Source organism: Phoenix dactylifera, chromosome 3 (assembly GCF_009389715.1).
Source record: "Phoenix dactylifera cultivar Barhee BC4 chromosome 3, palm_55x_up_171113_PBpolish2nd_filt_p, whole genome shotgun sequence".
In the NCBI taxonomy this organism is placed as follows: domain Eukaryota; kingdom Viridiplantae; phylum Streptophyta; class Magnoliopsida; order Arecales; family Arecaceae; genus Phoenix; species Phoenix dactylifera.
The window spans coordinates 23,992,297-24,016,792 of NC_052394.1; the positions used below are offsets into that span (position 1 = coordinate 23,992,297).

Here is a 24,496-nt window from a genome sequence, read left to right on the forward strand (position 1 = left end):
AGTTGCCTCACACCATCCAAACGCATTATTTCTAAATGCATGCTGCTAGGAATATTACACTAGAAACCAAAATAGTTTTGTTTTACTTGCCTCACACAATTCCTATCAAACCTCCATGCCGCACAATTATCTCTCTCCCAATTCAACCTTCACAGGTACGAAGGTTGATCTCAACCAGAAAGAAAATTTCAATCCTGAGATTGGAGACCCTACCGCCCTTCAGCTCCTTGTGCTAATGTCCACCACAACAGGCTGCATAGATAGATGGAAAAGAAAAAAGACTGGGGGAGAGAATAGACTCATAATTTAAAATTCAAGGAAAATCAATTGCATGCAATCATTCCCTATATCTGAAATTCCAGACAGGAAAATTAATGAATGAGAGTACCAAAAAAGTAGTTCAAAAATCATTTGATTTGCGGTGGTTACATGAAGGATTAATCTGAGAATAAGGTTTACACAGACCTTTGCCAAACCCTAATGTGGAAAAAAAAGCGTCTGCAATTATCATAGGTTCAGAAGAAGCACCCCTCCTGAGCGGTATGAACTAATCCAGCAAAGACCATTGGGATGGGGGCACTAAGGGAAAAAAAATAAAAGGCACCATGAAAAAGAAAAAAAAACTCATTTACAAGTGTGCCGCAATAAACATCATATGGAACTCACCGGCAACAGGAATAAAAGTGCAGCTATGATCTTCTGTTGACTTGTTACAATGGATTGACCAATAAGACCCAAGAAAAGGCAAAGCAGGACAGACGCCAGACTATGAGAACCATGATGCAGGACTTCTGATTCCAAATTTATCCTAGTAGTAGGGTACCAGCTTCAGCAGAGAGGCTAATAGACATCAAGATGAACTGACATAGAGAACTGGAACAAGTCCAGCCATTTTCCCATCTCTCCCAGGCCGCTTTTTCCTCACCTATGACGAAAACAACCATGATCCAGCTTTAGATCCCATCTTTAGTTTTGACCACTACATTCTTGGTGTCAGATCATATCACAGAAAAACGAAATGACTTTTATATACTTACGTAGTACCAACCATCAACCTCATAATCAATCTCAACCTCTTCGCCAGCAGTCAAGCTTAACTGTAAAAGTGACATACAGTTTAAGAATTGCGATCTTTTTCAGGAAAATTGTGTTTAATCTACTACAAGATATACATAAGAAACCAAGAGAAAATTATTGCATGAAGGCAGAAAGCAGAGCATCGAGGTTACCAAGCATCTTCTCTAAGAAGCACGCATTTCTGCAGAACTGAGATGGAAATTTTGGAGGAATCTACCCATCGAAATGTGGACTTACCTCATCATCACCACCAGCAGTGAAGTCATATAGTGCTTTCCCAAACTGTGGATTCTCAGAACCATCTGCACCGTCCTGAGATCTAGAAGTCTGAGCCTCATGCCCTGCTAAAGGATTCTCAAAGGATTCAAATCTCTGTAGAGAAGATGTTGAGTATGATGGCGGTTCTTCCCTGATCTGAACATGGAGCAAACTTATAACTTGACGATTCAACTGGATATGAAAAGATAGAGACAACTTGAAACTTGAAAGTAGGTCTAACCGGAGATCCTAGACCCTCATAAGCTGATGATGGACCACCAAAGGAAGTGTTGCTGAGTCTACTTGACATGGTTGCCGGCTTTTGCTCCTGATTGGATTTAAGTTCAGATGGGTTAAAATTTCTCTTTGTTTAATTATGAGGTAAGTCTCCATTGAAGTGCTTGATATTTTACCACAATAGTATCCACTTTATCTCACGTGGCAGTGAATTTATATATCACAAAGCTACCCAAGCTGCAAGACATAATGCTTGTACTCACATTATGCAAATATAAGGTTGAAAATTAGGTGTTCATGCCTATTTTCAAACCAAGCTGATGCCATGTAGATGAGACAAGATTCAGTTCTACATTTAAACAAGCTTGATGCCATGTAGATTAGACAAGGTTTAGTTCTACGTTTAACAAGATGCAAATAGGTCAACCGAGCAAGGATTAACTATGATGAAATTTGAACTTTCGCATCAAGAAAAAAACAATGAAGAGTTTTTTTGGAAAAAAATTCTTGCATTATTCCTGTATCATGTCCCTAAGTCCCTAAGTCCCTCATATCCTAGATGGGCAGTTGGCTACAGTTAGAATATTATGCTGCCAATACAACATATAATTATATACAACCTCATTGGTATAATTATAATAACCTTGCCGGTTAATCTTAAAACTTCAGAAATTTTCATATGATCTACGTATGCATCTGTGACAATATAATTGATTACAGAACCAAGCACAGTAGGGGCATAGAGAGAACTGAATGTGATTCACACAGTAATATAACAAGTTATGCGAGTAAAATTCACTATTTGTATCTTTTTTTTTTAATACACAAGATGGTTTAAATTCAATGAATCAAGGCGAAATTCACATCATATTTGTATACTTCTGCTCTGTATCGAAGGGCAAATTGTTCCAACACAAGCCTGGCATTTCACACCATTTGTCTAACTGAGCTTGATTTTTAGCATGCATAAATGTGAAGATGCATACAAGTTGAGCAGTAATTGATCATCAATATAAAAAAAGGTGGGACATCCATCTATGTACTTGATATGTTTCTTGCTTGACATACACATTACCATTACATTCTAAAAAAGCATGGTCTAAATGCTGCAGAAAACTAATTGGAGGTAGGGCCATAAATAAAGATGAAGACATAGGAGAGGCTTAAAATATATTGATACGCATGCGTGGGTCTTAATAGATGTCTGCATTTAAAGGAAAAATTATAACAAATTTTTTAATACAAAGCTTTCTGGATAGTTTTCATGAACAGAATGATATGTCATCTTTTTAGAAAGGCAAAATATGGGGTACATAATATTTTTAAAAGCAAGATACATCTGCAAGAAGGGAGGAAACTTAGAAGGATCCAAATCTGGAAGCGAGTTTTTGGAGTACATGCAACACCTTAGATACATAAACTCAGAGTAAAGTATATAATGTTAATATTTGTAGTTTGGAAGCATCCAGAAGCAGGAGCAAGTTCCTGAAGTATAACACTTGCAGCAAGGTTTCTGCAACTAAACCCTCATAGTTGAACTACACATTTGAATTTCGTATCTTCAGAATTCAAATGGTCATAAAATATTTCAGTTGGTGAAAAGGCAATGATATCAAGTAATAGAGTTAGCATGCAGGTACTTATGCACATCCATTTCTCAAATAACCTATTAAAATGCAAAGATTATTAGTAAACCAAAGTAGTGTAGGCGTTAGTCCAAGACAAGATCGAAAAGTAAGAGCTACATTCATCCAATACAACAGAATCTAAACTGAAAAGAAAGATGTATTCACATGAATTTCAGGACTGATTACCAAGTGCTGTGAAACTCCATAGCCTGATGGACGTGAACTGAACAAGGAAGGATAGCTCATGCCACCAAAATGGGAAGATATGGAACTCTCAACAGAACCGGTTGACTCAGGAGAGGATGTCCCGGATGATCTTGCATCATCTTCCTGAAACCAACAGGTTAACCATTAAACTTTTATTTCAAGAATGCTGATCAGTGACCAATACTTGAAAGGACCAGGCAATTTGTACCTCTGCTTCATAAGTTTCTAGAATCGTCTTAGCCCACATGTCTTCATAAGTGACAGATGGCCGGGAGGTTATGTTTTCCTCCTCCTCCACATCAGGAGCATCAGTCCCAGCACCAGTAAGAAACTCATTCACCTACAATGATAGTATCAATAGCATATAACTTGTTGATAGTCTATACAACAAATACCTATCACAACAGGATATGGAAAAATGCAAGCAGCTTATGGTGTGTTTGGATACCTTTAGTTGGGAAATGCATGTAGTTGGGGTTACATGTGGTTGTTGCTGCTGCATTCGCAACTACATTTCTACTGTTTGGTTCAGTGAGTTTGTAGTTGCACTAAAATAAAATCTCAAGTTTGTTTGCCTATAAGCTGTATCCATATTTGATTGTACTATTAAAGTAGTATTAATTATGTCTCCACCAACCATTGTCCTTATTGGGATTTAAACCCGACACCTTTAAAGCTTTTTCCAATTGCAGTAGTTTGGCTTACAGCAAATTTGACCGTAATACAATACTATAAAAGAGCCCCCAAATGAGTCTGACTTACAGGATTTTGGTCAACCTACAATAATCCAAACACTAGAAAAAGGGCCACCTGCTGCAACTGAGGTTCACTCATACCCAGCAGCAGGTATACAAATGCATCCTTAGTAAAATAGACTAGTTGTTATAGTATAAAAAAATTAATAAGCATGAATATTTTTTTCAGTACTCATACTGAAGTAGCTAATCCAGTTTATCCATATTTTGTATTAGAAATCATGCAAAATCAACATCATAAAAAACTTGAAAGTAAATAGGTAAATTATCTCACCTTTTCCATTGCCGGTACATTGCTTCCCCATGCACTATCTTCTAAACCTGTAACCCAGGCCATTGCTAAATCAGGATCAATGGTCTCAGCCTCCTTAGGCGTTTCTTTAGATACATATACCAGGTCAGATATCCCCATAGCAACAGCAGGATCCTTCAGACCGGTTGATGCACTGATGTTATGTCGGCTACAGTAGATCTCAATGAGTTTAGCACTGTCATCAAAGTCCACGAAAACATTGAGTGAGATCAAAATAAGTAAAATAAACATACAGGCCATGGGAGTATGCATGGAAAGGCACATGAATTAAGCTAGCCATCTAAAACTTATGAACTCACATCCAAGAACACCAAATATGTATTCGCAGCTTCTCTTGTTGGAAATTTTGGTTAAGACAAAAACTTGCTCCACACCATAAGATATATTAGAGTAACTTATTATTCTTCTGAATAACCAAAAGACCACCACATTGGAAGCATAAGCCTGTGGAATTAGTAATTTTTGCCATTTAAGTTCTTGTTTGGGAAGTTCCCGCAGGATCCAGTGGGATCATCCTGAAGAGAGCCTGGGGGTGGGAGCAATAGGCAGGGCCCAATCCCCATGGAATTAAAAAAGACCTTGAGAGGTCCTTTTTCTTGATCCTGCAGGGGTTGACTCCAGCTACCCCCATGCTCTCCCTCCCCTCTTCCGCTTTAATGCTTTGTAGGGCTGATCCCACAGGATCCAGCAGGAACTTCCCAAACAGGCCCTTAAGGTGTGCACAAGCCGGAGTCTCGGTTGGCCAACTGAGTATGACAAACCAACCCCATATACATGTACGAAAATAAGCAACATTTCCAAGAACTAGGATCAAAGCATGTTTCCCAATTTATTTTACAAATCTTAGAGGAACTGTACCTTAGGTTAAGCTAACAACTAACAAAATCCAAGAACAAAATTCATAAGACTGAATGAGAAAGATTGTTATTGTAAGATCACCCGCATAAAACTGTAATAACTGGGAATACTTCGAGTTGAATGAAAATTTGGTAGCTTTGTTGCAAAATCAAAACCATATAATCCTTATACGGTTGGAGGTGTTAATATGGATCTTTGAAGGAGATGCTATGTTCAAACATTGTCACACATGCATTTCAAGAATGCGAATTTTCAAATTCTAAGCACAACAAAAGATTCAAAAAGAATCTTGATCATAAAAAAAATCCTATAAGGGCAGCAAGCCAGGTCACAAACAAATACAATACTACACACATTCCGTACCATGGCTGATCACATTCTAAACTGCTCTGAGGCACGTGTTACTCGGTAACAAGGATGGTTAACTTGCTCTGAAAGAATGCTATCTGATATTGATCAAAGTTTTCAGTTCACTTAACCAAATACACAGTATCAGAATCATGCTCCAAGACCTCTTGCATTGCATTGCATTCTTATCTATACATTACCAGCCTCAAAATCTTCAGAGGATTTCTTTTGAACCCCAAAAGGAAAATAGCACCACCATTATCTGTTCCACAATCCATTCACCATCTAGTATAGTATCTTGAAGACATGGAAAACAATCAGAACAAAATATCTTCCAGCGCAGGTAATGGTAATTGGATTGTGATTTCCATTTGTCTATAACCATAATTGTCAAGCCTTATTCCAGTTGTTTGAGGTTGACTTCATGAATCCTTCTTCACTAGTCAATCTTATTAGGAAAAATTGCTATCCACTAGGTTTCCAAATCCCCCCCATGATTTCTGCCCATTTTAATTCAACTCTTTTGCCTTATCTTCTCTAACCCTTAGATAAAAAATGCCATGAGTTCTTCCTCCCCACCCTCCTTACTTTTACCAAATATCCACCCTCGCATCTTCATCCATGTCATGTTCGTATTGGATAGCGAGAGCCTTGAACCTTTTCTGTCATCCAACATTCCATCCAACACCAATGTTCACTTCATCCATTCATCTCTAATTCTAGATATTCCTTCGTCTATCCCTTCTTTCTACTGCATAATGGATTCAAGATAACAACAATGATCAGATGCTGGTTTATCTCTTGGCAATCGGTCTAACCAGGAAGATTTAATACTCAGGCACTACATTCATAATGGACTCAATATAAAGTTCTTTACTGAATCATCAGTCATAAGAGAGAACTATATGTCAAACTAATTTTTAGAAATTTTATATTTCACTTGATTTTGTTACCTTATCTTGCTTAATCAAAAGTTTCTTTTATACAGATGCACAATATCTTGATTTTCTTATACCCAAAATATTTCCTCTCTCATAATTTTTGATACTATCAAATTTTAATTGAGCCAAAATATTCCATAACCTGCCAATGCGATTACTTGTTTATAAAATATTGGTCATGTATCTTTGATGAGATTACAGTTGGAAGTCTTAAAATTGCATGGACATAGTCATATAATGGACCTGAGTATTCCCATCCATTATGTGCATAACATCCTGGAAGACCAGCAGGACTCTTATCCCAAATGGGATATACTCTTCAAGAAAATGATATCAAAATCATTCATTCAATAATTAGGGTGGATTCCAGATCATCCCTTCCTTTCAAAAAAAGAAGAAGAAGGGATGTCAAAATCATTCTAAGTGTCTTAAGCATGCAAATTACCTCAATATCTAAGTAAACGAGTTTTAGAAAAAATGGCACCGAATGAACTTTAAATAAACTGTGGAACTTCTATTGGATAACATATAAGCCAGATATAGATAATGAAATTTGATTAAAAATGTTTCTAATTTCAGCTTTGCTATATTAACATGAGATATGAACCACAAAACCTCTTCTCTAAGGTTAATAGTTTGCCTAATTCAAGGCAGGACTTGATATCTGACATGAAAAAACAAGGATCAGCATCATAGACACTACAATGAGTATTCCATGTGAGAGCACAGCACAAGACCAATCATGAATAAGACTTAAGACATCTCAAAGTCATGTATGTAAGTAACATTTCCTTTTCTTTTTCATGAAAACAAAGTACCAAAACTGCTCTAAATCTTCATGGTAGTAAGTTGTAACAATCAATAATGAAACATTACCTGGTTGGTCCCAAAGGTAAGTATTTTGTTCTTGGAACAAAACAAAACAATGAAACTAAATCAAGGAGTTTCTCATGAGTCTCATATAGTTTCTTGAGTTCTTCATCTGTCCATTCTTGCTTATTGTTGTCATGATTGCGCATATCTCTGCACAGCAACATATTAAGAAAAACATATATCGAGATAAAAAATAAAATTTGACATTCAGAAAAGGAACTTGATGCTTCTCTACTTACCTAATAAGATCATCTTGTGCTCTATACATTTCATCAAGAACCTTAAGCATAGGACTAATTAAAGATCCAAGACCCGTACCGCTGGCACCTTGATCTTCCCCGTTACTAAGTTGCATTTCTGAGAACTGAGATTGCACACCGCCTAGAGCTAAAGCATGTAAAAATTCATATATCTGTAGCCTGTAAGGCTCCCCTGATCTGACTGCTATAGTAATTAGGGCTTGAACAGCAACTATTCGAACCTGAGCAGATAATCTTAAAATCAGAGAAAAACATACTATCATCTAGCTACCAATAAATGAGGACTCAAAAATAAATAGATCAAAGGTCGTCATCTCGATATGGGACCCCATACCAATACCATGCTGGCACAATGTTGGTATGCCCAGTACGGGGGTCGGTTTGGTGTGCCAAGTCTCACTACACCCTCATACCAAGTTTCGGTTCAATACTCATATGGTATAGTACACCCAGTATGGGGCAGTATGAATCGGTAGTGAACCTTACTATATATAGAAATTTGTAAGAAATACGCACCTCCCAGCTGCCACTGAAAGCACACCTTTGAAGCCTAGTCAATGCACCAGCAAGAGTAGGATTTCGCGAACTGGCAGCAGCCACCATTTTATCAGCGTCCAACATCATCAGTGCAGTGCCAGGAGGTGTTGCAGATTCCCAAGCATATTCAGATGCAGCATAGTTTGCATTTTCACCAAGAAACCATACCTGTGCAGAACATTAGCAACTAAACATGAATACTATTTGCAGTTAAATATTTGTACAAATTCAGTCCTGAATTCGTGACAATCCACAAAAAAGACAAAATTCCTTACTGCAGCCTGCACTAATCTCTGCAATGCCAGAGCTGACTTTGGATCGGCTGCAGATATGCTATCAACAGATGTAAGTCCTGATGTTGACTCAGGCTGGGGAGGTGGTAAATCAAGAACTATTGTGACTGCTTCCAAGGCTGTATGCTTCCCATCTGGTCCAGCTCCAACAAGGCATGTCTGGAAAAAAACGTAAAGAAATAATTAGGTGAATGCAACATATTCTGCATATTTGTTTAATCCCATCATCATATTAGGAAAATAAATAACACAAGATTACATGTTCACAAAGAGAGGGGACACATAACATAAATATGGAGAAAGGAGGATGGACAAGAAATTCAGGAAAGAAATTTTTGCAATACTACCTTCTCAAACTTCACTGGGAAGTCCATTATAAGAATATAAGATTACACCTAAACAATCAAGATCATTCAACAGAAATACAAAGCACAAAAGGCTGTGAAAGGATGCATTAGATTAGTGTACAAATTAACATTTAAATGATAAGCAAAATCACTTGCTAATACATTGTGATAATCATGCCGACAGTGGCAAGTTGTAAATAAGCACCATCTCTGCATAATTCTATAAGCTATCAAAAGTATTTCAGATAGAAGTAATAGATTTTGCTCCCTTTACCATGATTGATATTGGCATGCTTCACAAATAAACCACAAGTTATAGAGAATTATGGATAAATCCACTTCCATAAAATTATCCAATTAATGTTGAATATTAAACCTTCATCGAACAAGATTTCATATTCTCCTATCCATAGTACGCCGTACCAGCCCAAACCGAACGGTACAGGGCGTACCGTACCAAACCGGTTTGGTACCGGTACTCGGTATGGGTGGCGTACCGACACTCAGTACTAGTGTGGCACTGGTACCAAGACGGCGAACCTTGCTCGTATCCCTTTTGCAACTTTTTCTTAAGTATTTTCAGTCAGCATCATATGGATTATGAAACAAAGACAGCTCAGGCATGAGGAATGGAAATAAAAAGCTGTGAAATGAAAGAAATTTTGATGGAGATAGTAAGAAGCAATTTGAAGGCACTTTTTGGAGGATATAGCAGAAATTTGGGGTAATTGATTTACTTTTATTGAGATACTCATCCATGAAATGCAAGTAAAAAGCAACATAGTTTACCCTGGACAAAATTTAGAGATTCCAAAGTATGAACTTACTTTCCAAAGCAGTTGCAACACATCGGCATCAATCTTTCCAGGGACTTTAGTGGCAAATATTCTTGCAATTTCAAGTAGCGTGACTGCCATATCGGGAGTTGCCTGGTATGTCCAACATGAAAGAGACACTATTATGTCATACAGAACAATGTAAAAGAGAAACATCAGAGACTGAAGTCTAGCCATCTAGAAACAAAATGGTCTTGCACATGGAAAATTATTCAAAAGGGAAAAAGCATAAGAAAGATTAGAAAAGGTGAAATATAAGTTGATGTCATGCGGTGAAACCAGTTCTCCCAAAATATTAAGCGCAAAAACTTGCAGGAAGTTTAGACCAATACTTTCATCTGCTGAAATGTCACTTTCTCCCGCTTATAAGCTGCTATGGCATGTTTATCTGAACATTTATCATACTTTACAGAGGGGGTGCAGTGATAAGGTAACTGTTTGAGTTCGATAGCAGTAATAAAGAGAGAGATGCTCATTTAATTGTAGAATTACCAAGTACCTGAAACTATTTTCAATTTCTAAGAAAATTTGAATGAGCATTATGTGGTCTCAAATTTAAATCAGAACCTCGCCAGCATAGAGGTCTTATGTCTGCGCGAAGTATATTGCTGAAGTCCTTTCTTTTTTTAAAAAAAAAATGCAAGACTGCAATATAGAGTAAACTTCTTCATGCAACCAAGAACCGCCAGCATATTTAAAATATCAGCGGCTGGTATCTACAGGTGGCAATTTCTGGCTGAACCTGCCAACCAGCCCAAAACCCCACGAAATGAATGGGTTCCATAGTTTTTAATAATAGGATTGGGATTGGAACCTTGCTTAAAATCCATTTCCTTACTCCCACGATAGTGGTAACTGCGTGCTAGACACTGGCCGGGTCAAGAATTGGTTCAGATTATTAGGAAGGTTGAAGAATTAATGACTAAGGGGATGTAAAAAATATACTGAAGGGAAAAGTGGAGGGAACACTGTTTTTAGGGTTTATCATGTTTTCTTCTCCACTTTAATTTTTCTCATTTTATCTGAATTTTCAAACTTAAATTCTCTATTTTTTGATCATTTCTTCAATTACTAAGATGTATTATTGAAAAGTGAAACTCTAATTGGGTTGACGGGTTGGGTATGGATCTATATAGGATAAATGAATTTACTCTTTTGAACCCTATTATAAATGTCTGGGTATGGGTTAAGAGTTTTTTGACTTGATCTGAATTTGACAACTGAACACAGCATATTGCCACCCCTAATAGTGTCTAATACAACAAATTTTCAATCTTTTACATATTCTGGAGCTCACTAAAATAACTAAAATTGGAACACTTATGCAACATATAGTAAATAACCAGAAACAATAATAAGCTAGGAATCAAAATGTAAGAGGTTATCTGATATCTTATAATTATAGTTGGTTAATTTTATGTGATTATTATATCAGATAACAACATGCATACACTGAGCGCAGCAAAATACTTTTTCAATGCAATGCTTGAAAATGTAAACAGATACAACATAAGAAAAGACATTAGTAAATGCATCATTAAAAGTATGCTGATCTGAAACAAGCTAAAATTTTCTTTGCAATTGGTTAGTGACTTAAAGGTTACAACAAAGCACTTGACTGGTATCACAACAATCAACTCCTTTTAATCACCAACGGTCCACATAGATAAAAGAACAAATATAAATGATTACAGGGGGTGAAAAGTACCTTGAACCTAGCATGCAAAGTAAGTAAGATATCATTCAATAGTGCTGAAGGCCAAGCAGGATCAGACAGCTCACACGCAATGATGGATTTTAATTCTTCAAATGACTCATGTGGATTTTGCATCCAGATCAAAGCTTTTATTACCATTCCTCGAACATAGACACATTCACATGCTACAGACGTGCGCACTACCTCCATTAGTGAAGCTAATAAACCTGCAATTGTATCTATACGACCTGCCCCATTTGACAGTGGTGATGCCTTACGAGTGGCTGCAAACAAAATAAAGAACAACATCTGCATTAAATTGAAAGAAAATAGCCACTTTCATGTAATAGATGTTGCCAAATGCTAAATAGAAAAATCTAGTGCCAACAGAAAGCAATATTGTGAATGTTATCACCATGAGAAGATGTAATTCTTATTCCCTGAAAAATTTTCATTTCAAAATCTTTGTCAACATATGAAAAGGTAACAACATAAAAGTAAACATCTTAACACTCTTGACCATCAGCTGTCCTATTTTCTGTATGTTTTTAACACTTCCTCCAAACCTAGGCAAACCTCACAATATTGCTTGATCATGTGATCAAGAAGGCAGGGGTCCCCACTTGCCGATCAGCTCATGCATTTCATGCCATGCACTCTCCAGTCCAAAAGCCTCACCACTCTAGATGGTTGATATCTGGTTGAGAGATGACAATAAAATTTTTGCATACTTTGGTAGATCCTACTTTGACCCCTTAAGCTGACCCCATGATAGCACAGAAATCGTTTGCTTATGGTATATTGCACCTAGGATTACGTGGCATCTGTTTTCTATTTTTTATATGCAAATGTAAAGCAACCCAAAATGAAGTTAGATTTGCAAGTGAATTAAAAAAAGAAAAGAAAAGAAAAGAAAAGGGCATGCAAGGGAAGAAATAAAAGCTTTATTCATGACTCAGAGTATACCGATGCCCCAAGGGTGACTTCTGATTAACAAGGTCTGCCCAACCAAGGTCCCATGTCTAAGCAGGGTAATTAATGGACCTAAGCGGCACAGCAAGACCAGCGAACTAATCAACGAGCCACTTGGCTTCATGGATAGCGAGCACAAGCATGACCTCTTTGACTGATTTATCTAATAGAAAGGGGTGGCACGGAGCACAAGCATGACCGCTCTGACAATGCAAGAAAGGCCAATAGCACAGCAGTGAAAACCCCTTGAACCCAAATGGAATGGTATGCAGAGATTCCACCTTCATCATATATGTTTCTCTAGCTTCTCCGTATTCTACTTGAGGGACGAAACACATGGGAGAATAAGCCAAAGCAACTTGAAGGATCAAGATGATAGCAATCTGAAAGGTAAAACCTGACCGGGCATCCGCTTGATGAAGAGTCCTGTCAAAGTAGATCTTAACCTACAAGGTGACAACATGCAAGAGATTCCAGTAGGAAAACTGAGAATGTTGGTTCAAGAAGCATAGGAAATAGGAATCCTCATTGAGGTCAGCCCCAAATACTACCAAATACAAGAGTTTAGCCTTAAAAAATAGTCAGAAAACAAGATATTCATCTCACATTCTAATCCATGTTCAAACAACTAGACAGACCCTAGACAAGTTACTTGTCAATATCTGCCTCCTATAAGTGGCATGCTACCCTTTATTGGCTATTTTAGTTACATGTTCATCTATATACAATTTCTTTGATCATTATTCCTTGTGTTGCAACTGTCACCGCTAACAATGCCACCAATCACCAGCTCTTCTGGTTATTTTGGTGTTTGACAACATGATGGAACCCATTACTCATTCTATCTTCACCCACTCTAGCAATCCAACCTTACATTGCAAACTAAAGCAGACTTATGAAAATTTGGAACTTGTGAAGATTAGCAATATCTACAGCTCCGAAAATCAAGCGCCAACAGATTCTTCTAATTTCCTACATAACCCAGAATACAAGCCCTTTTTAAAATTTCGAAACAGTGTGGAATGTCATACTTGGAACAAGTTAATCAATAAATGTTCTAGCCCATTCGGATGCAAAGAACCATTAGGAACAAGTATTTGTCACTTATGTCAGAGCCTTCAATAGCTCCCTGGAGATGTAGATTCTCCAACTTTTGCTACCTAATGCCTATTTAAAATCCTCATTCTTGACTTCACCGGACTATCCCATTCCCATATTTATTGCCTAGGATACTCACTTCCCCTTCCCAAACTCATGATAGCCTTATAACCATGATGTCAGCATCAAATTGCTAGTTTTATCACGAGGTACAATATGATGAATTAACTTGCATGGTGGCTACAAAACATTATTGTGAAGTACCTTAGTTTATTGACCCCAACCTTTCAATGACAAGGAAAAGAGAAAGTGAAAAAGCAAGAAAATCAACCCCTGATTTGTCCCTATAAACGAGTGTCAATCTCCTCTGTAATTTTCAGTTCTTTAACAACCTTCTTCCATTCTACATTAGAGACAGAAAAGTTCTGCAGCTGCTCAGTCCAACATGGGACCTTATCAGAGGTCTATATCTTCCAAAGTGATCCAATATTTCTTCCACTCACAAACCACAAAGAAATTCAATTTCACAGTTAACCTTATAAATAAAAGTTGAACAGGAATTCCACCTGTGTTATTTGGATTGGTATATGAGCATATAATAAAATTGTTAAAAGTCTACCTTCAGATTGTGAACCATCATGTGGATCTGAATCAAGGGATTCAACATTTTCAGCATATCCATGAACCTGGGATCCTTCATCAATGTCACGGACACCTAATGCATATGCTGCTGCCCTGCTTTTTCCAATTTCCAGAACAACTCTTGCAGCTGCATGAAGCACAGGGCGAGAGAAACTACGGAAAGAGCTCTCCAATCTTTAAAATGGAAAAAAAAAAGGAAAGGAAAGAAAAAACAAGTAAAAAGTGAGCTGTTGCATTTAACAAATAGCAAAAACTTGGAGATGCATTTTCGGCAAAGGATATAACATAAAGCAAAAAATTCCATAAACCTTCTCATTACTAGTTTGATAAGAGGTTGAGGACGCCTCACTTTAGAAGCAGGTTTCTCGCTACTTGGTTTTGGTGGAAGGGCATCTTTCAATTGACTACCCTTTGATGATACTGAAGGAGCCTCAGGCAACTTGAGAATTTCTCTTGTTAATCGAATCCATCCGGCAGCTCGCTCTTCAGTCCTACAACAGAGAAATCAAAGTATAAAAAGTTGTTTCATCACTTGAACTTACCATGCTATAATCAATATCCAATTTATTACAAAAAAATAAGCAAACACCTTTCTGTGTTGTCGAATTTTCCCAAAACACACAGTATTGCCTCAAAACACACTCTGTCACTAGGATCCAGAAGAAGTTGATAGAGGAGAGAACTATATTGAGATGTAATGTCAGGCCTCTCTGCACCAAAAAAAAAAAGATTACAAAAGCAAAAATAAAAAGAGAGACAATTTGGAGGCGAGACAATTGAACGCACATACCATTCAATGCAGGGGCTCTAGATAATGTATGACACAGTCTAGCAAGGGAAACTCTAGCAAGTACATCATGCAAATGAAGAACATCCTGCAATGCACCTGCTTCATATAACACCTGCTTTTGCTTAGCATATATCAACTGGAAATGGCAGATGTATGACCAGCGAAAATATGAAAGACATAATCTCAGGAAAGTCTTTTTTTTCCCAGTTAATATGGCAATAACAACTTTCCAGTGACACTAACTAGTAGGTAGCGAGTTTAGGCCAGAATGTAGAAGAAGTCATTGCATTATTATGTCAATATAGACGGGTGAAAGTTTTGCCAAAGCGGTCGCAAAAGTGTGCAGTTAGAATAAATGTACTCTTTAAAGAAATGATTGGCTATGTTGGATTCATAAAGCCAAACCCGGATAGATATGACAAAGCTTCATAGGTAATGATTTTGGTTGGTATTTCCAAATGGCATCTCTTAGCCATCAGTTCTTACTAGGCAGAATATTCATTTTTTTATTACAAAAATTGGATTTCTATATTTTTTAGTTATATTGATCTTCAAGCCCTTATTCGTTGAAGTCTTCCTCCATATTTCTACCTTCCAACATTAAGTCCTGAATATCAACACCAAGTTCATTTATGTGGACTAGTAGCTGTTTAGTGCCACCCCTTTCGTTGGTTCACTCTGATTAGGAATCCACTTGTCTTCCTGCATTTATCTTTATAATGCCTCCTTTTTTAGAAACATAGAAAACTCTAATGTGCAAAATCATTGGTGTCAATAATGATAACTTGTACATCCACGTCATAACAGTGGCATCTTGACAGTCTTAAATTGAAAGAGCTCATCTTCTCTACCAAGTCTAGAACCTTATCTTCTTTCTTTCATTTTTAAAATCTAAATAGTGACCTTTTTCAATTTCAGAAAGAAGTCTGAATATTATATGCATCAGTTTGTAGCATGAGTTAAACACGCTCTAAATCCAAGAATCTAAAACCTTAATTCATAGGCATATCTTTGGCAACTATAAATAGCGAAGCTGCATGATCATATACAAGTTACAACTGAACAGAATAAGCAATATAGCATAAAACTTCTATGCAAATCCAGCAAAGAAAACTTGAGCATTTGGAAATGACAAGACAAGATTTGGAAATGTACCTCCAGGTAGTGCAAGCTTTCCTGGGAAATATAAAAAAAAAAGTATAATATTAGTTAAACAAATAAAGGGACATCATACAGCGCACTTACAAGGATACTATGCTTAAAACCACCGACATTCATAATTTATTTGTCCAGACATAACCTTTCACATTGAGTGTAGTTTTGCCAAGATACACAGCGATAGACCCTCATGCATGCAATTACACATGTAGATGTAAATGTTGGAACTTTTGAGACATGAAGAACAATTTCATAACAGTGTCAAGTTAAAAAAAAAAAAGACTAACCTAAAGCCATAGCAACAGAATAGGGATCTCTTGCAGCTAAATCTGAGATGATTGCCAGTGCATGCCTTACAGCAACTGGGTCGACAAATGAAACCCTGCAGTCATATCAAGCTTAAGATATTATGAATCAAGAAATTGACAAGTAATAAATTTGCGAGCAAACTTAGAGTTGAAATTTCATTACAACATGCAGCACATCTAATCATGAGTCATGACATTTAGGTTAAGCTGTAAAAGGATTCTATATTTACAGGTTTTTCCTACTCTCTTGCTAAGCATTTTTTTTTCATTTTTTTCATATTCTATCTTTTAATTCTACTTGTCAAGCCTTTACATTATGTCCAAGCTTTACTTTATGCATATTTTTCAGATTCTTCATATAGTATCTTTAGTCTACTTGTCAAAGCTTCAGTTTATGGACACATGCATGCATGCATGTATGTATGACATGTTCGTCAGTATCAACAAAATTTCTTAGGAAATGTTCCTTCTCATCAATAGCTGACAGCTTGCTAACAACAGTATTTTCCTGTCTGGTCATGATTGAATCACAGAAGGGTGAAATCAAAGAAGATACAAACTCACTGCTGTCAATAAACTCTCAGGAAATTATGATAGATCTACTTACCCCTGTACAGCTCGATGGAGGAACGCTGGATTTCCAGGATCTAGAGGAAGTCTTCTTAGAGCACTTAAAGCCGCATACTGCAAATTATTCCGAATAATAGACTGCAAATATAGGAACTAGATATCAATTCGTATATATCAATAAAATGATTGCACCAAAAATAAGAAATAACAAGACCAATTCCACTCTCAGGCCCAGAAGAGTAAGGCAGTGGATTGGTGTTACGCATGTCCAAAACAATGAAATGGATCCAAATTTGATATTCTTGAATGTAGGGAATCTCCTCATACTAGAAGTTGTAAAAAGGGATATTTGGCGACTTAAAATCTAATAATGCCCACCCAAAATAGTTGGAACAGCGCTGGGATCAGATATAAGAGATTTATGAGAGACCGGTTAGTCATCAGTTTGGACACTGCTCTTCAAAAGCAATTACTAAAGGATTAAACTAAAGTTTGTACCAACAATTCTTCGCATGCAACAGCCGCATTTATCTGTTTATTTTGAATATTAGTCGCCAGAATTAGAAGCAGGTGCAGGAGGCGTGGGTTTGAATATTTTAAAAACAATTGAAGGAATTGGTAGGAAATAGGTGCTGGTTCAAGTTTCCAGGAAGACTCTAAAGTGGATGCATTACCCTAGGTGGAAGATTCCTATTACTAAGTTTTAAAGTGAAAAGTTGAGCCTATCAGCAATACTTTTCCACTTGAGAGTCATATCCACTAATATCCGCACTTGTGAAGATAACATAACTGTAGGTATAAAGCAACTAGCAATTGTATGACCATCTTTTTTTTAGAAAAATAAACAATGGAGCTAAATGAATAAACTAACCATAACCATCCAGCCTTTTTTCAATTGTCTCAGTAGGCCTAATGAATCTTAATTCGCCATATATTCCTATTTATAGCCACCTCTACTGTTATTCCAAGTTTCTCTATATCCTTTCTCACAATCTCCATCCATAGGTCTTCTCCTCCTTTCCTTGTAATCTTCAATATAATCTTCGATACAAACTTAAGTAACTCTCCTTACTAGAGCCTCCTTAGAGTCTTCATTGTACATGTCTACAACAAATTATCCTTCAATTCTGAAGTTGATGGAATAAAAACATAACACTTGTCTTGATTGCTGGCAGAAATATAAAAGCAATATATGCACAAAGGCAACAAACATATGAGACGTGATTTAAAAGTCTTTGTTTTTCTTTTATTGGGGAAGGGGGGACCCGATTGCTATTTGTACAGTTAAGCGAGTGAGTTTTTAGAAAGTATAATGTGGTTCATGGAACAAAGGTCGAGTAATTATGGGATCATATAGGTAAGCTTACTAGACCACTAAAAATCAAGAATTAACTAATTTTACAGGCATGTATTGTAAAATATATAAGCAGAATATTACTCTTCCACGAATGCAGCTTCAATTCAACTATCAAAACTATATATATACACTATAAGTTAATATCTGACCTCCTTATCACCACCTTTGCTAAAAATGCCCTTCCTCTGCTTCCCTTTTGCATCTGCAACCTGAAGATTACTGAAGGGTGAAAATTGAGCCAAACAAAAGTTTCCCCATCCACTACAAACAGACAGAATTTACAACAATGGAGAGACTGATATGATGAACATTTAAAACATAAAAGTGGGAGAGGCAGCTTAACACACGGACAGTTGTTTCACATAAGCTTCAGACTTCGCAGTCATCTTATAAAAGCAATCTGAGTAGTCGCACAGGACAAACCTTCTCAAGAATGCCAAATACAATTTCATACAACTTGCCCAAGATCTCAGAATTGCTTGCTGAAGCAGCAGTAAGGGCCTTCAGAGCTGCAAGCCTTCGTGCATGAACTTCAAAAGACCAACAAGTGGAGTTATTTACCCAAAAAATGGAGAAAGCAGAAATAGTTCCCAAGGAATTAAGCACATAGTAGTTATAGTAGATAACATAAATATATTTGATTTCTCTTGCATTATCCTTGATAACCAAGCAACCAGTACCAATACAAACAAGTATCAAGTTATCATCTTTGGGATAGAAACAGGCATCAGCAGTGTCAGCTATACCAGTACTGGACCCCGGACCGGTTGCTTGGCGGCCCGGGTCGGTACGGGCCCATGCCGAGCTTGTACCGACGCAATAGAAGAGGCGGGGGAGAGGGAGAACATGAGAGAAAAAAAGAAAGAGAAGGGAGAGGTTGAGGGAGGCTGGCGGAGAGCTAGCAGAGGGCTGGAGAGCCACTGCACGGAGGAGCCGAAGGCTGGAGAGCCGCCACGCAGAGGAGGCGGAGGCCGACAAGCTGCCGCGGAGCAGACGGAGTAGGGGCTCCGCCTTCGGTCTCCTATTTCATTCGAAACAGGGGGTCGGGGGGAGGGGGTGCTTTTATTTTTGCGATTTTAAAGTCAGCAATGGGTTTGCCGACTTTTACTTAAAGATCGCAAAAATAAAAAGGGCCCCCTTTGGGCTCCTGTTTCAAATGAAATAGGAAACCGGAGGCAGAGCCTCTCTTCCGCGGCTCCCCGGCCTCTCTCTTCCTTCCTCTCCCTCTCCCTCCCTTCCCCCCTCTCTCTCTTTTCCTCTTTTTCTTTCTCCTTCTTTCCCTCCGTTGTCAATCTCATTTTCGTTGCCAGAACCGTCCCGGTCTGCCGCCGGTACGGCTCGGGATGCCCCGAACCGGACGGCTCGGGATGGTTCCGCCGACCATGGGCCTGGTCTGTCTTAAAAAAATCAATACAAGTAAGAATGTAAGATATTGTATTCCACTTAGCCACATTGATAGTAGAAAATGAATAAATCCTTTGTGGCACCTCATAGGAGATGAAGGAAGAGTAAACTTACAACAATTTTTATTTGGTATTTAACTGCACAAAAAAGGTCACTTTTGTAACTGTGTTGTTTTACAACCACGAGAAAGATCATGTTGGTGCCCATGCATCCAGAATGTCAATTTATATTAGAAGCAAAGACATGTTGACATTAAAAATATAGTTTTTCATCCATGCTCAAAACAATGCCACCAAGAGTTTTCACAGTTATTACCCATGGGAACAAATTCACTCCTAATTGTTATTTAGTAGCAAACCCAAAATGGCACCCCAAGGATCAGGTTATGGTTACAAAGGAATGGAAAGACCAGTTTCTCATTTTGTTCACAATTAAAGGCATTTGGTAAGATCTAGAACTGCCCAGGGCAGGACAAATAGAAGTTTGTCGCATCAAAATAACATCAAAATATTTGATGCTTGAAAAATTCAAATAAGCTTATAAAGCCAATATCCCTTGCAAATTTGTACTGAAAAATTCAAAGATTTGTGTTTTGCTAAAGTTGCTACTGAGTAGTGAAGGCTACTTGCTCGAAGAAACTGTGCCAGGATCCTGTAGACTATAAGATAGGGCCAAAGTCCAAGTTGTGCCTCAAATTCCCTAACATAGAAAGCATTGAAGATTGTATTGTTCTAGATGGCCTATAAGCAAATGCTGCAGTTATTTTATTGGCTTCATAGGAAGGTAAAATCATGATCAACTGGATCTTAACTAAAAAGTGATGAGGGATGATAAAACCTGGATGATAACTCAAAGAAGGAATTGCTAGGATTCTAACCATAAAATGAAGAGATGATGATGAATCTAAGTCAAGAAAGCCGGAAAGGAGATACCTTCAGTGTCAGCATTCAACGCCTCTGCAGTAAGCTGCACTACAATTCGAGGTATAACATCAGCTCTTGTGACCCCTCCAACAGCATCAATATCAGCAAGTGCATCCCAGTTTGGTGTGGGAATCCCACCACCTGGACTTAAACCTTGGGCACCACTATCTGACAAAATTCTGGCCAAATAATAGTAAATATAGCGCAGAATAGTCCTATCCTCACATTGTTGATGGAGCTGTAGAAGTATAAAACAGCATGGAAATCAAAATAGCTTTATGACACTATGAATATATAAAAACTAATCTGTTTAACTTACATATCACCCATGCTGTAAAAATTAAAAAATCAAAGGCAATGTCAGATAGCAAGAGGTAAAACAGTTTAAAGCTAATTCTAGCATTGATCTGATTTAATAACCTACAGAAAATCAATCTGTATGCCAACAATTTGGTGAAGAAGAAGACTAGCATAAAACATAAGACAGAATAGTAGAAAGCAGGGAAGAAATAAAGTGAAATAATAAGAGAACAAGAAGAAGGAGAAGAAGAAGAAGCCAGAAATAGAGAAAAGAATGGAGATAGAAAGAGAGAAGGATAAGCAAGGCCAAACCTGACATAATGAAATCATTTCATTCATTTAAAACAGATCATGTACAATACATTTTCATTCAATCCTAATAGATCCTTTATAGACTTAAGCAAACTAAGAATCCTGATAGGCCAGTAACAAATTGCCAAAATATATTTCTAAAAAAAAACAACACACTATATAGAAAGATACCTAAAAAACATTCAAAAATCAAATTTTAATGATTTCATGACTTGTCAGCCCTACATAATAATTAATATAACTCTTTTACACCAATTTAACTTAAAATAGGACACTAAAACCAAGTCTAAAAATTACGTAAAAAAAATTCCGTACAATACAAAAATTGAAATATACTTTCTTTATACGCCATATGCTGCTTCCGTTGCGCAAGATCTCGACCTCGATATCTTCATGATGTAACTCATAAGCTCGATCCACCATCAAATCTCCAAGATCTGATGATGAAGGCCCATATAAAATTTTCTCACAACCACACTACTCTTTGGTTGGTCTGATGTCCGCTGCTTGACAATCAACAAGCTCTGCATCATACTTTTGATAACAATCTTCATTGAATCCAACAAATCAATCATACATGGATCTTAATATTGCTTGATCTCCATCATTGCCTTTAGGATCGAGACTCAATCTCTCCATAGGTGCTCTTCATACAAATCTTCATCATTGTGACCTTCTACCTTCAAAATACCTAATAGATCAACATTTGCAGCATCCTGAATCAACAGATCTTCCATTGCAGTATCTTTGTATGATGGAACATTAACCATATGCTCTTTACATTGAGAAGCATTGATTATAAGCACTTCATGAAGCGATACTTTAGTTTTTTCATTCTCCTGACTCTTGATCTGTAGTTCATCCTTAAAGAGCTTCTGAATGCCCAAAGCCACTGCATTTTTTTGTAGTGTAGGAGTCATAGACATCATCATTGTTGATAGATGTCAACTGATCATCCATCTAGCAAAGGATCTTCTCCTATTTGACATGCTAACGAAGATTCTGAAACTCAATGATACGAACCTTAGTTGTATCGTAGAAGAAAATGGATTTTTGAATGACCACTCTTCCTAACTCAACTAGCTGACTATATTCTTCTTGAAAAACTTGTTCAATCGTTGCTTGTATAGGTAGAGCGACGGAAAGCAATATACATTTCATTCTCTTAATATTGAAATGCATATGACCAAATCATGCATAGTGGTACGCAAATTACTTGGAAAAGTATAAGTCCCGCATGCATGTCATGCATATCAGTAGTTTTAGATTTTCCACCTAGCACATTTTAATAAAAACTCCTACCACTGTCCTAACCAGGGTTGTTGTACAATAATGAGCTATGAATCTTGTAATTTAAAATTTGATAAAAATTTGTGTAAGCATGCCTGCAAACCTCAAGCTAATCCAGTAATATTCCATGATTTTGCAATGTTTCAACTGTCTATTTGATATGACAAAAAGTTATTTCAGCTCCAACTGGCCACCTTTAGACTTGAGGTCATTTGAGGAACAACTGATGATCTTTATTCGGGGCTTCAAAAATGAATTCTTATCCTATCCAAGTATGAGAGGGTCTTAAGTGTGTCACTGATGCAATATTATAAGATCATCTTAAGTGTTTTAGCACTGCACCCTGCAACAGTGCATCTAGATCTTTGCAGTAATGCAGCAAACATGCTACAGTCAAAAAAAAAAAACAACAATCATAGCTAATAGTAATTAGATAAACTTATTTTCTTTTCCTCCTAGAACTTCTTAGGCATGTTCGCTCATGCATTCATTTAATAGATTAGACTTACTTAGATGAAGAATAATTACAAGAACGCTTCAAGAAGCAAAAGGCATACCATGAGAAGAGATGGAGCTACAGAAGGATCAACTGAATTATATACTGCGAGTTTGGGAAACACGTGGTGCACTAACTGCCTTTGGGAACTTTTCTGAACAGAACGATGAGAATAAGTTAGACCAGAAACCTTAAAAACTATTCAGATTAAAGAAGTGTAGCAGTGGAAACCTGATCAGATGTGGCAGCGAGTTCATGAATGCTCCGCACCAACTGAGCATACGACACCGGCTGCTCGGGATCAACATCATTAAATTGTTAGACCGACACTTGCGGAGCAGAAGTAACAAGGAAATGAGTAAATCAAGATGAGGAACCCAATTCTTCCATTAAAGATTTACAAAAGAAAGGAATTGCTGACAGGTAAAGATCAACAAAGGAGGACGAGGGAAATTGGGGGGAATGAAGCGACCTTCTTCTTCTGTTTCTGTGGATAGCTCTTGATGGGGTTGAGAGCCTTGGCCGCGGAGATGGTGTCGCTCTGGATCTGCATCAAGGTGGCCCTTTTCGACTTCTTTTCCGCGATCACCGGCTTGCCGAGCGTGGAGGGGGCGGCTGTGGAGGAGGAATTGGCGGCCGCCGCCGAAGGATCGGAGGTGATGAGATCCATAAGCGTCGTCCCGGCGGAGTCCTGGCCAGACGCCATGGTCGGAGGGCGCCGGAGGGAGAGCTAGGGTTTGGAGATCCTCCTCCCGAACGGCGAACCCAGGGTTCAAGATCGCCAGCAGCTTATCTCGGACGCGTTCCCAGGAACAAAGATCGAGAGTTGGGACTTGAGAGAGGCCGGAGGACGGTGGTCCGAGAGCATCGGTGTTTTGACTAGTTTCTAAAGCCGGTAGCGTGAGAGTATCGCCGAGTCGATTGCCAGCCAACCGCCAACTCCTGCGACACCGGACTCGCCGATCTCTGTGCTCCACTGGAATGCCTGATCTGCAGGGGTTTATACATAAAAAGTCGGCTACCCAATCGCCGACCGAGACCAGACCAAGCGCTATACACTTAATAGGCCCTTGTAGACTGCATATCTACTATATTGTCACGCACATTGGACAAGGGCTTATATGAAAAAAGACGCTACAGCTTTCCGACATTGCTTCGAGGCTCACTAATAAACCCCTGCATATACTTCTGTTACATACAAGTCAGTTTATTTTTGATACAAAGGGAGGCAGACCTAAATTATCGCCTGTGGAAAGAGAAAAAAAACATACATACATGCGCATCAGCCCTTGGCCCCTTACAAGATGCGAGAGGTCAAATCAAATAAAATTTATATTACACTATATTTTTACTTGAACTCGCATCGGATTAGCTAGCTGGTTAGTTGGAGTTTTAATTTAGAAAAAAAAATA

At 37.8% G+C, this 24,496-nt stretch overlaps 1 protein-coding gene across 2 annotated transcripts; it reads right to left on the bottom strand.

Moving 5' to 3' along the window:
* Window positions 1-347: 347 nt before the first annotated feature.
* LOC103704067 lies at window positions 348-24,070 on the bottom strand. 2 transcript variants are annotated; one of them, XR_603551.4, is made up of 27 exons: window positions 23,557-24,070; window positions 23,316-23,375; window positions 23,146-23,238; window positions 20,696-20,924; window positions 18,783-18,889; window positions 18,509-18,568; window positions 17,040-17,140; window positions 16,412-16,506; window positions 16,122-16,142; window positions 14,967-15,062; window positions 14,766-14,886; window positions 14,485-14,667; window positions 14,154-14,350; window positions 11,477-11,748; window positions 9,760-9,861; window positions 8,568-8,744; window positions 8,272-8,460; window positions 7,735-7,976; window positions 7,499-7,645; window positions 4,437-4,650; window positions 3,616-3,747; window positions 3,387-3,530; window positions 1,577-1,663; window positions 1,315-1,491; window positions 1,038-1,097; window positions 667-925; window positions 348-579 (listed from the first exon to the last, which is right to left on the bottom strand). XR_603551.4 is itself a non-coding variant. In XM_008787215.4 (26 exons), exons 1-26 carry the CDS (start codon window positions 23,788-23,790, stop codon window positions 851-853), a joined length of 3,615 nt encoding a protein of 1,204 aa, XP_008785437.2. In that variant the 5' UTR covers window positions 23,791-24,070; the 3' UTR covers window positions 348-850. The 2 variants fall into 2 exon arrangements, 1 of the variants encoding a protein (XP_008785437.2); XM_008787215.4 differs by having other exon boundaries at window positions 348-925.
* Window positions 24,071-24,496: the final 426 nt, after the last annotated feature.

Bases quoted from the DNA above. Each gene is read 5' to 3' on its own strand.
- LOC103704067 (XM_008787215.4), bottom strand. From the start codon at position 23,790: ATGGCGTCTGGCCAGGACTCCGCCGGGACGACGCTTATGGATCTCATC. The intron at 14,668-14,765 runs GTGTTTGCTTAT...TCTCTGTTGTAG, and splicing joins AAATTCGACAACACAGAAAG to GACTGAAGAGCGAGCTGCCG. The intron at 926-1,037 runs GTAAGTATATAA...TTTTCGTCATAG, and splicing joins AGGTTGATGGTTGGTACTAC to GTGAGGAAAAAGCGGCCTGG.